Source organism: Babylonia areolata, chromosome 18 (genome assembly GCF_041734735.1).
Source record: "Babylonia areolata isolate BAREFJ2019XMU chromosome 18, ASM4173473v1, whole genome shotgun sequence".
Taxonomy (NCBI): Eukaryota; Metazoa; Mollusca; class Gastropoda; order Neogastropoda; family Buccinidae; genus Babylonia; species Babylonia areolata.
Window position 1 is genome coordinate 45,117,635 of NC_134893.1, and position 16,839 is coordinate 45,134,473.

The 16,839-nt window shown below is 40.2% G+C and overlaps 1 protein-coding gene across 2 annotated transcripts; it reads right to left on the reverse strand.

Annotated features, from left to right (window-relative positions):
* Nucleotides 1–460: 460 nt before the first annotated feature.
* Nucleotides 461–11,024, reverse strand: LOC143292829 (ubiquitin-conjugating enzyme E2-24 kDa-like). 2 transcript variants are annotated; one of them, XM_076603440.1, is made up of 5 exons: nt 10,945–11,024; nt 6,980–7,159; nt 6,377–6,427; nt 5,830–5,962; nt 461–4,753 (listed from the first exon to the last, which is right to left on the reverse strand). In XM_076603440.1, exons 2-5 carry the CDS (start codon nt 7,129–7,131, stop codon nt 4,508–4,510), a joined length of 582 nt encoding a protein of 193 aa, XP_076459555.1. In that variant the 5' UTR covers nt 7,132–7,159; nt 10,945–11,024; the 3' UTR covers nt 461–4,507. The 2 variants fall into 2 exon arrangements, with proteins under 2 accessions (XP_076459555.1, XP_076459556.1); XM_076603441.1 differs by having other exon boundaries at nt 10,845–10,963.
* Nucleotides 11,025–16,839: the final 5,815 nt, after the last annotated feature.

The window sequence follows — 16,839 nt, forward strand, 5'->3', positions numbered from 1 at the left end:
AGGGAGAGCATGTATTTTGCACATAATTTTTACAGATACAAACAGATTATATATATATATATATCTGTTTGTATCTGTAAAAATTATGTGCAAAATACATGCTCTCCCTTATCATCTATTATGTTCATTTCAAAACCAATATGTGTTCAAAGAATGCAAGATAAAGAGTTACATATTTTTCTTTGTGGGGAACTCTTTTTTTTTCTTTTTTCTTTTTTTAATCACTCTGATTTCTGATTGCAGAGGGATAGATCAATGGAAATATATCAGAATTAACATTGATGGTCAAAATCATTTGGTACAGGAAAACAAACCATTCAAACAATTCTTAAGCTGAGAATGAAGCAAAACAAACAGTTACACAAAAACTAGAACCACCAGCAAAAAAAAAAAAAAAAAAAAAAAAAAAAAAAAAAAAAAGGTCACATATTCACCACCATAAACACACACACTCTCTCTCACATACACACAAAAGAAGTTTAAGTTTACAGAACATTTTTATTTCCAGTGTCAACACTCATGCTCAAATGTTGCTTTCACAGGGGGGCATCAGAAACACAAAATATGTGACTTGAATTCACAGCAGTTTTCTTACTATGCTTTCTGTACTGTACACTTTAAGTTAAATAATGTTCCAAAGTTCTAGTTGAAGGTACAAATGATGCCTATTATTTTGTTCCTAATCCTGCTGACATCAGTTTCAATTTTCCTTTCTCCACTTTCAGTTTTCATCTTAGAATTAAACCCCATCCTCCCCTCTCTTAGGTAACACCAACATTAACCTCTTTATTTACCTTTTGAATAATCACTTCACTATCCACCTTTTCATCAACTTGAATTTCCTCAGTTATGTCCACCCCTACTAACCTTAACTTCATTTCCACCCCTCCTTACTTGATATTCCTTCTTCTCTTTCGTTCATGGGCTGCAACTCCCAAGTTCACTCATATGTAGGGCTTTTACATATATGACCGTGTTTACCCCGCCATGTAGGCAGCCATACCCCGTTTCGGGGGTATATTCCTTCATTATAATCAACTTAATGTTTCCTTCTTAAAAATTAGGTTGAAAGCCCTCTGCCCCAAATTAATGTCATTTTCATTTGAACAAAACCACATCCCCCATCCCATTCTCCCCTTGAGAATCCCCCCACCCCCTCCCCCCAGCACCTTCACTCCCCAAAAAAAACAAACCCACAAAAAACACATTATTGTACACCTCACCACCTCCATTAACTTCTTTTGACCAATAATATGAACCTCACTTTTTCCCTTTAATTGTACTTTCACCATTAACTTTATAATGTAAATGCACATAACTTCAGATTTTCCCTGACTGTATACTTGGCAGTTGCAGTGATCATAAAAAAATGAAATATAAACTAATAAATCTGGGACTTAAATGCCATGAAATGTTCAGGGTTTGTTAGGGACAGATTAAATAAAAATGCTGAAATTTCACTCCCCTTATCCTCAGATCAGCGAGCAGATGAGTCACATCTCATGACAATTTTATCAGACTGCTAGCAACCAGTGCATTCTTCTTCACACACACACACACACTTTCAGAAGTTAACAGTCAAGAAACAGCTCTGAAAAATTATTAATGTGAAAAAAGGTGGAATTGAGGAAAAAGTCATGAATAGGAAGGGATGTGACCAGTCATGTATTTCAGTGCAGCATGTGATCAATGCTGGATTAGAAAGGAATATTGGTGAAGTATGCAGAATGTCAGTGGAAAAATGATAAAAAAAAAAAAAAAAATAAAAAGATGGAGAAAAAAGTTTTCCTATCCATTTCCTGCATGCTGGTATCAAGAGGAACAGCACCTTCCATTCCATTCATCAATACCAACTTCATGTCCTTCACAGAACTGTCACTGGTGTCATCTGCTAGAGCTGTTTCTTTGCTGACATTGTTGTCACTGTCAGATATTCTATCACCATCATAATCACTATGATCATCATCTGTAGATTTGTAAGTATCAAGCTCAACCATTTGAAGGGCTTCTTGTGATGTTGCAAGAGCAGAATGGGCAGAAGCTGCACAGCTAATTGTTTCTGTTAGTAATGAATATAGAAATCTTTAAATCAAAGTACACATCTTTTTCTTCTCCCTTTAACTCCATGAAGAGTCATTTGGGTTGCAGCACACAACGGTTCACCAGATTCCTCCAGGTCTGTCGGATGCTGGTAAATCAAAAAGTCCTTTCTGTCACATCAATTTTTTAAAAAGACACAAGATATATTATTTTTAGTTTTAAGGGGCAACACGTATGTTGGTTGACAGAAGGATTATCTTGTGCCTATGATCAACACATGATGACACAATTATGTACATTACAGCATTTCTGATCATCAGTGCAGTCCAGCAGAGCTGAAACCATCAGATAAACTGAAGTTAACAATCTGACAATTCAGTGACAGTACAGGGTGTACAGATAAATAAGTTGTCTTCAAAAATAAAGCAGGAAAGTGATGAAAGATCCCATTCATATAATTGAAGAAGGTTTTGGTGGTCGGGGGTGCTTCACAAAGGGTTGGGATGGGTGTTTTGTGTGTGCATGCATGTGTGAACCAATGCATGCATAAAAACATGCACCAATCACATTTGTCTCTTTTAACTTTAGCTGTTAACATCAGTCACCATCTTTAAGACCTTTTACAACATGTTGCAAATGCTTTTTTTTTATTTTTTTTTTTAAACAAGTTAGCCTGTAGAATTTTTTTTTTTAACCCTTTCACAATGTCACATTTGGCACCCGGACACATAATAATGTTATTTCTGTTCATATCTGCAAATAACAAGTAGCCTATCCAGAGTATAATTTCTACCTTACCTATGCAACTGGAGGTATTATGGTTTTGGACATGAATTCCAACAATCCACTTCCTCTTTTGCTTTCAAATGGCTGAGTGTGTATCTGGAGAATGATTTTTTTTCTTCTGGGCCAAAAGCAGGAATCCACATTTTTAAACCAATGCTTACCATGAGTAGTCAGAACAGGGTAGACTAAAGCTCAACTTTCATTTACTTTCTTATCCTCTTCATCTAACATGTTGTCATAAGAAAACATAAAAGATGCGCAGATGTAAAATCCTCCTCCTCATAGCGTTTAAATCTAAACTATGATTTCTTAAAGCCAGAAGAAGCTTGGTTCAGGGTAAGAGAATGTTTTCATCCAATCCCCTCACGACACCTCCCTGTCCACACACTCCTTCCACACCTCCCAATCCCATACCTGTCCATCTGAAAAAAAAAGAAAGGAAAGTAACAAATACCCCAGATTATCACAATACTTAAAAAAAAATTGTTAGCAATAAATTGTTGAATCAGCTATCCAGTTAGAGACAGCCATCATCATATCTAATTTGGCACGCAAACTGTATTCTCCAGACGTCAAGTATATAAGCTCTCTCTGCCAGTCTCTAAATATTTATGTTTGGATACAAATGGGAAACATAAAAATTAAACTGATAAAAAAAAAAAAGAAGAAACTTCACATTTTTACTTTGCAATATTTCGTCTTCCTTAGTTTTATAATACAACAAATTAAAGTCCCATGCTTGTTTAATACTTCCAGCATAGATTCATCAGTGTGAAAACAAAGAAACATAGTAAATGTAATGCATAAATAGCTGTATTCACTTAATAATTGTTTTTTTACAATGCTGTCCTCTCTATGAAATGTGGTCAGTATATCGTGGTTTCTATCTAATCACACTAAGCATCATGATTCGCATCTGTGACACCTTGAAATCGCAAGAGGATATATAGTTTTAAAACAACCTTAGAAGAAACAGACACTGGCAGCAACAGTGGTCTCATGCATGTCTGCTGATATACAGACGTTTTGGCAGGAAATCAAACTGTCCTGGTATTCTGTCATTTCATGACATACCAACTTTCAGAGCATGCTTATCAATTAACAAAAATTATAGACTGCAGATACCAACATACACACAGCAGAGTATTTTGGCTTCATTACTGGTTGATGCTGTTATCTGTCATTTATTGTTTTTTTTTGTTTGTTTTTTTAATGTAAAGGGTGTGTCGTCCTTATATGAAACACCGTTTCCATAACATGCAACATAAGTTTCCAAACTTTATTTGACTGCTTTGGCCAGCAGTTAAGTATGTCATATATTAGCTCCATATGTACCACAACAGAGGAACAATATCAAATGTACACCATATCAAAATCACAATACCCAATTGTCTTCACAATGTCAGACTTGCACAGTTGACTTGACATTATACAGGCACTGGTGTACAACAGCAACAAAAAGAACCCTTGGCTTTATCATTCTTCATTCTATTCTCCTCATTTTCTTTCCCCTCTGCACACACACACACACATGCATGCACACACACACATGCATGCACACACACACACACGCACGCACACACACACACACTTGCTCACTCAAGTACTTAAAACACACACATCCACAAACACCCACACGGACACACCCACACTGTCCACCAGTCTGACAACCCCCCAGCGTCTACGTAGCATAGCGCTTGGTCCACTGGCGAGCTATGCGATCATGCTCCTCCCGGTTGGTTGTGTATTGCTGTGCAATGCTGCCCACCAGAGGGTCATGAGGATTGCAGTCAGTGAGCAGGGAGCAGACAGACAGCAGAACTTTGGAAATGGTCAGCGCAGGACTCCAGTTGTCCTTCAGAATGTCAAGGCAGATCACCCCTTGGCTGTTGATGTTGCAGTGGTAGATGCGTGTGCGAAAAACAACCTGAGAAGACAAAAACAAAATCATAAACAATCACAATCAGATTACGGGTGGTTAGGGTTTTTTGGTTTTTTTTTTTTTATGGCTGCCCAATCTTCTGTCACTCTCAATAACACATCTCTCATGCTGCTCTTCCTGAAATCTCCAAACACAACCTCATCCACACCCATTCTGTTGCAGTTCCAGTGAAACCAGTCTGTAGACAACTACCAATGTGAGGTCACAGGGCCAACCATCAGAAGTGACCCCACACTGCCACAGAGTCATGGTGGAGGTTATTAATGAAGCTTGTTCTGATCCAGCCTACACAGGATACCACCTTCTAAAAACCACAACTGATTACAGTCACTGTTAAGTCAAAGAGACCATCTCCATACCCCTCCTGTAATGATCACCATGAACCTACCAATATTGCAGTTTTTGACACAAGTTCATCACTGGCCATGAACAATGGGGGAAATTCAATGGGAAAAAGAATTAAAGAAATCTTTTTTTTCCCCGTCAAGATGGAAAATAAGGTATAGAATGTTGCTACTCTGGAGTCCAGTTTAGGTTTGAGACCAAGTGACAGGGCTATACTCTACACTTCCGTTCATGATGATAAACACCAATGTCAACCTTACCTGAGAGACACAGATATCTACTGTGTTTGTCAGGAAAATTAACAATAAAAGATACATGTGATATCCCAATTCAATAAGACTCAACTGCATAGGAGTCTTCTCATCAGAGTCTATAAATCTGAAATTTATTAGTTATATTATTATAAGTGGGAACCAACTGAAGCCTATGATCATCCAGTCTTCAGTCATAATAATAACCACATCACTTGGTGTTGAAACATTCTCTACTCTATTAAAAAACAAAAGATTTCTTTCAATTCAATACTGATCAGCACAAACATAAAAACTGATAAAAACATTTTGACAAATTAGGTCTGTACAGAATTGCTTTCTAAAAAAAAATTTAAGCATTTCTAAACAGTTTTTTGTTGTTGTTGTTGTGGGACCAGAAGGAAGCATTTATTCAGAAAAAAAAGAAAGAAAGAAAGAACGGTATCAGTGACCAGTGGCTATTACCTTTGGTGGTTTAAATGGGTAGTCTGTAGAAAAGTGGATATCCAGAAAAAACACGCCTCCTTCATACACAGACCCCTTTGGACCAAGGATGGTGGAGACCCATTCATACAGGTTGTCACCTTTAGGGCCTGCACTGAAAACGATCAAGCACAACTGTTGTGAGTGCATGTATTCATATCCTTTATAAATGTTCAGACTGGCCCCTTAAAAAAAATGCAGTTCCAAACAAGTTTTGTTTCAACTAAGATCATGTTCTTAGAAAAAGTAATTTGCATTCTGACAGCTATGTTTTCATATCTAAAGAGGTGATTCTGTAGCAGACAAAATGGACTGAACAGCTGCCTGAGACCAAAAGCTCCACAGAGTGAAAAATCAATATTTTTTCCAACTCTTTGCAACGTGAAAAAACATTATTTTTTTCCAACTGTCTGTCAAATCCTTTTTTTTTTTTTTCTTAACTGTTGATAGATGCCAGAATCAGGAAACTAGCTTCCTGTTTCATGAAAAAAAACAACCCAAAACTACCACAACAATGATTTATTCATACCTGCAATTAGGCGGAGGTTCTAGAGTTATTTCTGCCAGTTCACGTTGTAATCTGGAACAGAACAGACACATTAATACAAAACTGGATAAAAACAAAGTATTTTGGAATGTGAAGCAGGGCATGGTTTAAAATGACGAACAAAGCCTCTCTGAAATTAATTGTAATAGAAAACATTTCTTTTCACACAGAAAAATGATGTATCATGGAACCACTTGTCTGAAACCAATTTTATGTGGACATGCATAAACTTTTCCACTGTAAAGAGGAATCAATAGATATGTTGTAGTCAGTCATGTTTTGGCCACTGTCATTCCAAATACTGTTTAAAAGAGTTAATCTTTTTATGAAAAAAAAAAGTGAAGTATTTAATTCCTCTTTTTTATCCATCTATCTATAATTGTTTTATTGCATTTATTGTCTTAATCAAATATACAGTGGTTAACTGAAAAGTACCACAAATGTGGTGTAAATTCTGTATTATAAGTTCAAGTAAAAGATGAATAATTATACACTCAAACAAACTCAACCCTGCCAGCCCTGGGCTGAGAGTTCAATCAATCAATGTCAACATTGTCAAGATATTCTCCTCTGTTCAGCTATTACCTTCGTGCACTGGTGCTCAAGTTTTTTGTCATTTTAGGTGGTATCTTCTGGTCTTTATCCGGGGGTGTCTGTGAATTCGGTGGACGTGGTCGGCTCTGGTTAGAACCTGATGTATTTCCTGAAGGCCCTGGCTGAGGCTGCGATGCTGACATTCTATTCTGTCTTCTATATCACAGTGGCCTGCAGATAACACAAAAATGCACTTTACAACACAAAATGCACAGGATTTTCTGAGAATGTTGTGACCTACATACTATATATACCACCTTTCTCTCTTTTTTATTGATTTTTTTTGTGTGCATATTATCTGCTTAGAATTCACCTTCAAGACTCATGTGTGACATACAGTTAATCCAAGGAATTATGGGATTGAAAAAAAAGGGAGGGGTGGGGGGAGGGGTGTAGAGGTTGGTGAGGGGCACCTCAAATATGCATCTCATTTTTGCAACAGGATATTAGTAAACCACAAGATGTGACCTTGACCTTTGACCTCTAACCTGACTTTTAAAAAGGTTTATCACTTTATGTCCTTGCTTTTACCAACTGCACTGAGTTTGATGAACACTGTAACCAAAACATAGACTCTATAATGGGTGTATATCTATGAATTTTCATTATACCATATTGTGACCTGGAACCTAAAACACCATAGGTTTGACTCTCAGACTGAGTTTTTGATAAAATGGGGATATACAGACTCAGTTTCAGTTTCAGTGGCTCAAGCAGGCGTCACTGCGTTCGGACAAATCCATATACGCTACACCACATCTGCCAAGCAGATGCCTGACCAGCAGCGTAACCCCAACGCGCTTAGTCAGGCCTTGAGAAAAAAAAAAGAAGAAAAAAAAGGGTGAATAAATAATAGATAAATACATAAAAAAATAACTACTACCACTACTAATAATATGTATAAGGCGCAAAAAAACGTGATGAAGTCAACTATAAGCGTACATAAATAAATAAATAAATAAACAGACTCAGACTCTGTGTGTGTGTGTGTGTGTGTGTGTGTGTACAGCAGATTATGACGGCAGACCAATCTGTGAGTTATAATTCAACCAGTTGAATTCCTATAAGACTTCAGTTGACATCCTACAAAAAATGTTGCCATAGTGCCTTTAAGACATCCACTGATGTCCTGCATCTGTTCCGATTTTTCCTTCATCAAAGTATGGTTCAGTGAACACAAACAGAATCTGAACGGTTAGTATCATGTGTCTGGATTATAAACATACCAATTTAATGAGCATACGTCAGGCTGAGGACCCCTTTCTTCTTGATAATGTTTCACGAACTGGAGTTCGTCGAGCGTGCCTAGCCTGAAAAGTGGGTTTGGTCATGTGCAAAAATAATGTCCAAAACTATGCCCAGCTGACAAAGAGGTCCCAGTCAACGGATTTACACAACTGGCTGTGCACATGTATGGAAATAACGATGAGAAATGCATCTATCTTGTCTGATGATTGGTTTGAACTTGAAGCTGATGACGACAGTGACAAAACTGACAGCAATGTTTGATGCTTTGTCCAGTACATCGGTCTAATCAGACATCAATTTTGAGCAAGTGACAATGACTGACAATAAGGGTGCAGTACTTCAGCATAATTTGAGAAGGGAAGGGGGAAGGAGAGGAGAGAGAGTGGAGACAATAGGTTGAAACCAGATGGAAGGCATGGCAAACGGGCATGTCCATGATTTCAGTTAACTGTCTTTGACAGTATTCATCTGGAAGACTGGACAACAGCCAATCATCCAAAATTTTCATGATACCTTGGGTTGACAGACAGTGGACGGGAATCTTGTGATTTTATTTTTTCATGCTTATGTCACTGATTTGTTGACCAACTCCTTTGTAGAGCAGACAAACTGGATGCATAGCAGACACTCTATGGGCTGAACTGCAACCAGGAAAGAGAAAGTATCATCAAAGAATTACCCCCTCTAAACAGGGAATGCTCTTTGGTGTAAAAATATGCTTCACTGTTCAGTTTCTGAGAACATGACTGACTTTTTTTTTCACAAAACCCTTGTTTGTCATTGTTGGGACAGTTACTCACTTACACATTTACAACTACAACACAAGCATTGCAACTGTTATTATAAACTGTTTTATTTTCTTCTTCAGGTATAATCTGACTATAACAGTATAATTTTAAGCATGCTATTCCCAGTTGTATTTTGTTTGTTTACTTTTCAAATGCCATTCTATGGAGGTGGAAATAGACTTTTTTGGTGCACAAAAATTATTAACATCACTCTGAAATGCTTGAATATTTCTCTACAATCAAAATAAATGGGGAAAAAAATCAGATTCAGAAACCATTGTATTCATTTTCCATCACAAAAATGGTTGCTTTGCTTCTGTATCTTGTATAGTTTTTGTACTAGATTTTTTTTTCCTTTTGAATTATTACCCCTGAATCTTCAAAAATTCCCTGGCAAGGGGAGAGCACTTTTTTTCTTTTACAAATTCCCTGGCACTGAACTGGTTAAAGCCTAAAATGACCAGTCTGCCATTCATGTTCTGTTTCTTTTTGTTCATGTTTCATTTGAGTTTAACCTCAAAATCCACCTCAGGCCCTTAAGCATAATCATCCAAGGAGGGTACCATGGTGTAGGGCTAACTACAATGGCATGATCAAGAACAACTTGATGAAATAAGCAGAACTATATCAAGGATTCAAACTCACTCCAAGTTCAGTGCTCAACAAGACAAACTACATACAGACAGCTGGAACATGTGTTTTCTTTTCTCATCTTAAGTTTTTCCTCTTCTTTCTTTCTCTCCTACTTTTCGAAATGGCGTGGGACCTAGACTGAATATTATAATACTAATCACTAGTAATACATCTGACCAGTTTGACCTTGATTTACAGATTTAACTTTTAAGTGGTCTGTAAGGTATTTCTGGAGCATTTCTGATAATTTCAGTCATTTCAGAATGAAAGGATTTTGTAGAAGTTAGAGACTGAATTTCAAAGGACTGTTACTATCCATCAATACCACACACACACACACACACACACACTCAGTGACTCACACACACACAAAAACAACAACCAAAAACTTGGCAAAATAGCTTATTTCTCTTCGCAAAACTGTTGAAGAAATATCTTTATTCAAGTCTGTTGTTGTTATTGTTGTTGTCAGTGAATCAAATTGATTAACAATCTTGTTTGTTCAATTAACAATCAGATAAAAGTTGACTGATTCATGGCAGACCATGAGCTGCAACCTGTTCGCTGGATTCAAGATTTTTTTTTTTTTACCATAGTTTAAGACTTGCTAATAAAGAAAACATATTATGTTTCTATGAAAAAAAAGGGGGGTTGGGTAGGAAGGAGGACTCTAACAACTAGGTCATGTGATTCCGTTATTTTCACATCAATACATGTTCAAAAGAAAAGGAGAAAAAAAGTCATTAGCATGCAACAACTTCTGTAAAACATTTTCAATATTATTAACTTTTGTCACACCTTTAGCCAAGGCTATACCAACTATGCAAAAAGTGATCGAGTCAGTAGTTGAATGACTTTGGATTTTCCCTGTTCATTGTTTTATTTTTGATTACAAAATACAATCAGTTCTTGCAGGCTAGGACAACAAAGTCCGATTAAATACCACTTTCAAGCTGAGCGAGTCCACGAAATATGTTGAGTTATGTACATGGATCGAATATCAATTATATATTCACAAAATAAAAAGCAACAGACTGTTCTTCTATCTTCCTTTCTAATGCGTCAAAACAAAATACAAAAATATGTCGGCTGACGGCTTCCATGCGCGATTTGATGGCGACTGATCGTCAATTAAATTATTCAAGCTCTGACCTACAAAAGGCTACTATTACTCGTATTAAACTTACGTAACAATCAGGGTCATTCTTTCATGCAGTAACTGATACTTGCGTGCACAAATTTCTCAAACAATTACAGAACGCCGAGATATTTTTTCTTCGAAGTTACCTGTTGTCAGTAAATTGTGTCAAGCAATAGAGTTTGCTCCCCTGTTTACTAAAAAATTCTCTCTGTGACGGTTATCTCCCGTCTGAGCACCCAGCCACAGTGTGTTCGTCCCCCATCACCTCACACCTCACATCACCCCTCTTACACCATATCCTGCTCGCACACATCGCGCAACGCTTGCAATTCATATGTAGTTTTGTTTCATCTATTTAAATGGACTTTGTTCGCGTTGTTCAGGAAAATATCAATGTGCGTTTATTGGTGTTTGTTCCGTTGTTGCTTCAGTCAGTATTGTTTGTTGTTGGCGGCAGTTTGTCCGAACGCAGTGACGCCTCCTTGAGCTACTGAAACTGAAACTGAAACTGGCGGCAGTGGTGGTGGTGGTGGTACTGTATGTTTTTATTATTCTATTTATTTGCGGTGTGTGTGTGTGTGTGTGTGTGTGTGTGTGTGTGTGTGTGTGTGTGTGTGTGTGAGCCTGAGAGAGAGAGAGAGAGAGAGAGAGAGAGAGACGCCATGGACGACAACACCCCAATCGACTGAGGAGATGTGATAGCGTTCAAGACCTCACTGAGTCGCAGTGTAGCAAGCATGGCAAAGAACATCCCCCACAGCAAGACCAAAGGCTTCCTGCCCCTGGTTCCGTCACCCCTGAACTGCGCCGTCTCTGTAGGAAAAGGGACCGTAAGTATAAGGAAAATGGAAAAAACAAAAAAACAAGGGACAGTAGATCACACTCGGAACACAAGACACCCACGGCCGCCGGCCCCCGCCGCACACCAGGCTTGCATAGTGAATCAAAGACCGCAGATCACTCAGAGGAGGTGCCAGGCTCATTACCAAGATCAGTTTAAGGTCCTGGAGAGGGAAATCCAAAGACTGAAAACTCCGGCTTACATTCCGGAATTACACAGGGAGCCTCTTTTCGCAAAAGAACACACGGAAGAAGACGCACGGCCCCGCTGTACCAAACGCTTCTGGACTGACTTACGTCAAACACCAAAAGTCCTCTAATTCCGGAGTAGCCCCTCTCAAGGTTCAGGGTAAACTGATCACGGACTCCAAACTTGGCAAAGGCTGAAGCTGTCAACGCTCAGTTTGACAGCACTCAGGTCAGCAATGGAGACAAATACACACCAGACTGAGCAATTCACGCGGCGGCAACTGAATAAATGCAACATGCAGGGCAACAGAGGGGACTGAAGCTGGTGTACACAAGCTCAGTCGAGTCCTTGCTGAGTAAACCCAACCAAGGCCACTGGCCCGGATGGTCTGGCGCCACCAAGAGTCCTCAGGGAATGTGCCCTTGAAGTGGCCCCTATCCTGACATGACAGATCTACCAGTCAGCTCCCTTCCGGCACACAGGACAGGCCCCGGATGACTGGAGAGTGGCGACAGTCACGCCTTATCTACAAGAAGGGTGAACACTACAACCCAGCAAACTACCGCCCGGTATCTTTGACTAGTTTGCCCTGTAAAGTGTTGGAACACATAGTAGTGAGCCAGCTCGATCGTGACTCACCTCAGGAAGAGAACTACATACTGGGCGACTGAACAACACGGGTTCCGCCGCCACCGCTCCTGTGAGACAAAGCTCCTGGAGTTTCTCGACGAGCTGACTGCCAACGTTGAGGGGAGAGACGAAACTGACGTCGTGGTGATGGACTTTACCAAAGCGTTTGACAAAGTTAATCATTCTCTCCTGCTGCATAAGCTTGATCACTATGGCGTCAGAAACATCACCAACTCATGGATTGAGAGCTTCCTGGATAGCAGAAGACAGTCTGTGGCTGTGGACGGAAACTGAGAGGTCTGGGCACACTCCGGTTAGATCAGGAGTACCGCAGGGCTCAGTGCTTGGTCCATACCTGTTCCTGGTATAAATATGCGACCTAGCATCGCGAGTGAAATCCCCTGCTCGCCTCTTCGCAGACGACACTGCTGTTTACTGTCTCATCACTGCCCCAAGAGACCACGACTGACACTCTGCAAGATGACCTGAGGAAACTAGAGGCCTTGGAAGATGAATGGGAGATGAAATTCCATCCTGAAAAATGTAGTGTCCTCACGTGCACCACGAGGAGAAACAGCAGTCCTCAGGAGTACCATCTGCACGGTCACCGGCTGGAGTCATACTCCAGTCCAATCTCTGCTTCACGAACCATATCAACAGCATGGTAACAAAGGCAAACAGGACACTCGGCTTCCTACGAAGGAACCTGAGGAAGGCGTCAATCAAAATAAAGTCACTCGCCTACAAATCCCTGATACGCCCTATCTTCGAATACGCCAGTACAGCATGGGACCCCACCGCCAGGAAAGAGATAGACAAAATAGAAGCGGTCCAGTCCAACGAAGAGCAGCACGATTTGTCCTCAATAAACTCCAGAGGACAGTGTCACCGAACTGCTGCAGACACTGGAGTGGGAAACCCTGGAACGGCGTTGGAGGAGAGCCAGATTGGTCATGCTATATTATAAGATCAGCAGGGGCATGACCAAAGTCAAGTGCCCACACCTCCACCAGCAACAACAACGGGCCAGAAGGGCTCACACCAGAACACTTGACAGAATCCCCTGTAGAGCGGACATCAGGCTGAATGCCTTCTTTCCAAAAACAATCCGTGATTGGATTGCCCTGCCCCAGGAGACTGTTGATGCCTCACTCTGTTGATTCACTGCCACTTGATTTTTTTTTTAACCGGAACCCACCACCACAAAATGCCGATAATGGTCAACTGGTTGACCCTGGGCATCATCCGGAAGAAGTGTGTGTGTGTGTGTGTGTGTGTGTGTGTGTGTGTGTGTGTGTGTGTGTGTGTGTGTGCCGCAGCGTGTGTGTGAGAGAGGGAGAGAGAGAGAGAGAGCGCGCGCGTCGCGTGCGCGGCGTGCCAGTGTGTGTGTGTGTGTGTGTGTGTGTGTGTGTGTGTGTGTGTGTGTGTGTGTGGTTCCTTTCTTGTCATTGCATTTAAAACTTAATAAAAAAAATATTTTTGAAATTTCTTTTTAAAAAAAAGGAAGAATAGATAAAATAAAATAAATAAACGATAGAAAAGCATCACTATCGTGCTTCCGCCGCCCTGCCTAACAAGACTAAACAATGGTTCTGCTGCATTACTTGACTCTTCATTTCATTCTCCGCATCTGATGACTATTATCATCAGTTGTACGGCTCGATCATCTTACAATCCGGCTTCGCAGTTATCTGAACTGAAACCAAGAAGTGAAACTGAAGACACACACCCAATCAACCCGTTTCCTCTTCAGTTTGTTATTACTAAATTACTCAGTATTATCGTTGACCTTTTACCGGGCCACAAGGAAAGTGCATGATTCGTGTGTCTTGGGCTCGGCTTAAGGCAGTGACCAGTCCACTCCACCAGCCTTTCTTTCTTTTTTTTTTTTTTTCCATCCCTAAGTCACCCATTCGCACGCGGGTGAGGTGAAGTAAAATCGGAGAAAAGTGACTTTTTCAAGGAAACCACACCATCCCGAAACGGAACCTCCCAATGACTGCGAATCTGTGTGTTTCTTGTGCCAGCTTTCACTGATGCCGCGACGATAGCATCTTCAGAACTCTGCCAATGGTATTGTGTCATATGCATAGCCGGGGTGCATCATAACTTGAAACTGTCGGCATTCCACCACTGCATGGAGGCTGAGAAAGAGAGAGAGACAGAGAGAGAGACAGAGACAGAGAGACAAGAGACAGACAGAGACAGAGTCAGAGACACACACACACAGACAGAAAGAGGAGGAGGAGGAGGGTGGAGACTTTAAGGTTCTCTAGAATTTCAGTGAAACGTATTCCCATGACCTTAACAATTCATGTATGTTGGAATCATACTGGTGTATGTTTCCATTCACGCACACACGCACACATACACACACACACACACACACACACACATTTGCACGCACGCACACACGCACGCACGCACACACACACACAAACACACACACTCACACACACACACACACACACACACACACACACACACAGGCTAAATGTTTAAATACTTCTATTTACACACACACACACACACACACACACACACACACACACACACACACACACACACACACACACAGAGGGAGAGGCTAAATGTTTAAATACTTCTATTCACGATGTGTAATGCACATACTCAATATCACAGAAATAATCATCAATAAACCACACACCAGGGTAGTAGGCCTATTAACTGTGAGAAAAAAATGAGGAGAACCAATATTTCTCTGTCTTTGAATCAATGCCAGTCAGTCAAACAATGTGCACAAGATTGATATATATCCACTAATATTTGATATCGTTTCCGCTCTTCTCCTTCTTCTTCTTTTATTTTTATATTTTTTATTATCTTAGATCTTCTTTTTTTCTATTTATTTTTTTCCCTTGTGTCAACCCAGTCTAACTGGCTGGCTGGTCGACATCCCGTCTAGGATTCAATGAGCCGTGAGCAAATTAAACGACACATTGACGTCATATTCCAGCGACCAATGAAATTATGCCCCGTGCTCTGTTCAGGCAATTAAGAGATTAGCTGGACCTTGACAGACGAGCACAATACACGTGTTTACACAAGGAAAGTACTCAAGTGTAAGCATGGCGTCTTTAATAATGATATGAAAAGTGACTGTCGAGAGATGGAGCCCAGAGTGTAGGTTTTGTAACGTAATCTACGTTTGTCAAACACAGCATGCATTCACCCACCAGTACTAAGTTTATGATTAGGATTCGCGCAGCATTTGCACAGAAATTATATTATGTAAATCACTTCATGTTGACGTTTTCGATTTGGCCCTAATGAAACACAAGTTCAGCGATGACGCAACAGACACACGCGCGCACACACACACACACACACACACACACACCAGCAAGCTTGCACAGATATACTATGACACACACATGCTGAGCTGAATGCAGATACACGCAGAGAGACAGACAGACAGACAGACAGACAGACAGAGACAGACAGACAGACAGACAGAGACAGACAGACAGACAATGAGATCATACACACACACGCACACACGCACGCATGCATGCGGTACGCACAAATATAGGTTAAATGTTTCATGCATCTAGTCTATATGTAATGCATAATTATATTCAATAACACAAAAATAATCGATAAATGGAGCAGTCCTTAAGAAAAAAAATTAATGTCAACAAGAATCTAGTATCAATAAAGTGTGCAGTAACTGTGAGGAAAATCAGCAGGACCCACATTTCTCTCGTTCTGTCAATCCGGCAGCCAGTCAGTCAAGCAAAGTGTACATAATTATGAGTATTAGTATCAGTACCAGTAACTCAAGGAGGCGTCATTGCGTTCGGACAAATACATATACGCTATGCCACATCTGCTAAGCAGATGTCTGACCAGCAGCGTAACCCAACGCGCTTAGTCAGGCCTTGAGAAAAAAAAAGTAAATGAAAAATGAAAATAATAAAAAAGAAAAAAAAAGATGAAAATAAAATGTTAAAAAAAAATGAATGGATGATTATAGAAGGAAAAAAGGCACATAATGGCTATGTATACCTATTCACTGTTTTGTTTGTCTTTTTCATTTTGTTTGTTTACTCACCTGACTTGCTTGTTCGTTTTTTAGAATGCGAGCATACGTTTGTTGTTGATGTCGTTCGTCACCGTCACCGATCCCTCAGATTCTGAATCCTTTGGGGCGCCTTCGAAGCTTTGTCAACCACCTTTCTCCAGTCCTCGCGTCTCTCGGCCACTCTCAGGGTGTCTCTCAGCTCCATGCCTGTCCACTCTCGAATGTTGTCCTCCCATCTCTTCCTTTGTCTGCCTCTTCTTCTTCCTCCCCTCACTGTGCCTTGTAAGATTGTTTTAGCAAGACCAGAGGAGCGTGTGACATGACCAAACCACTTCA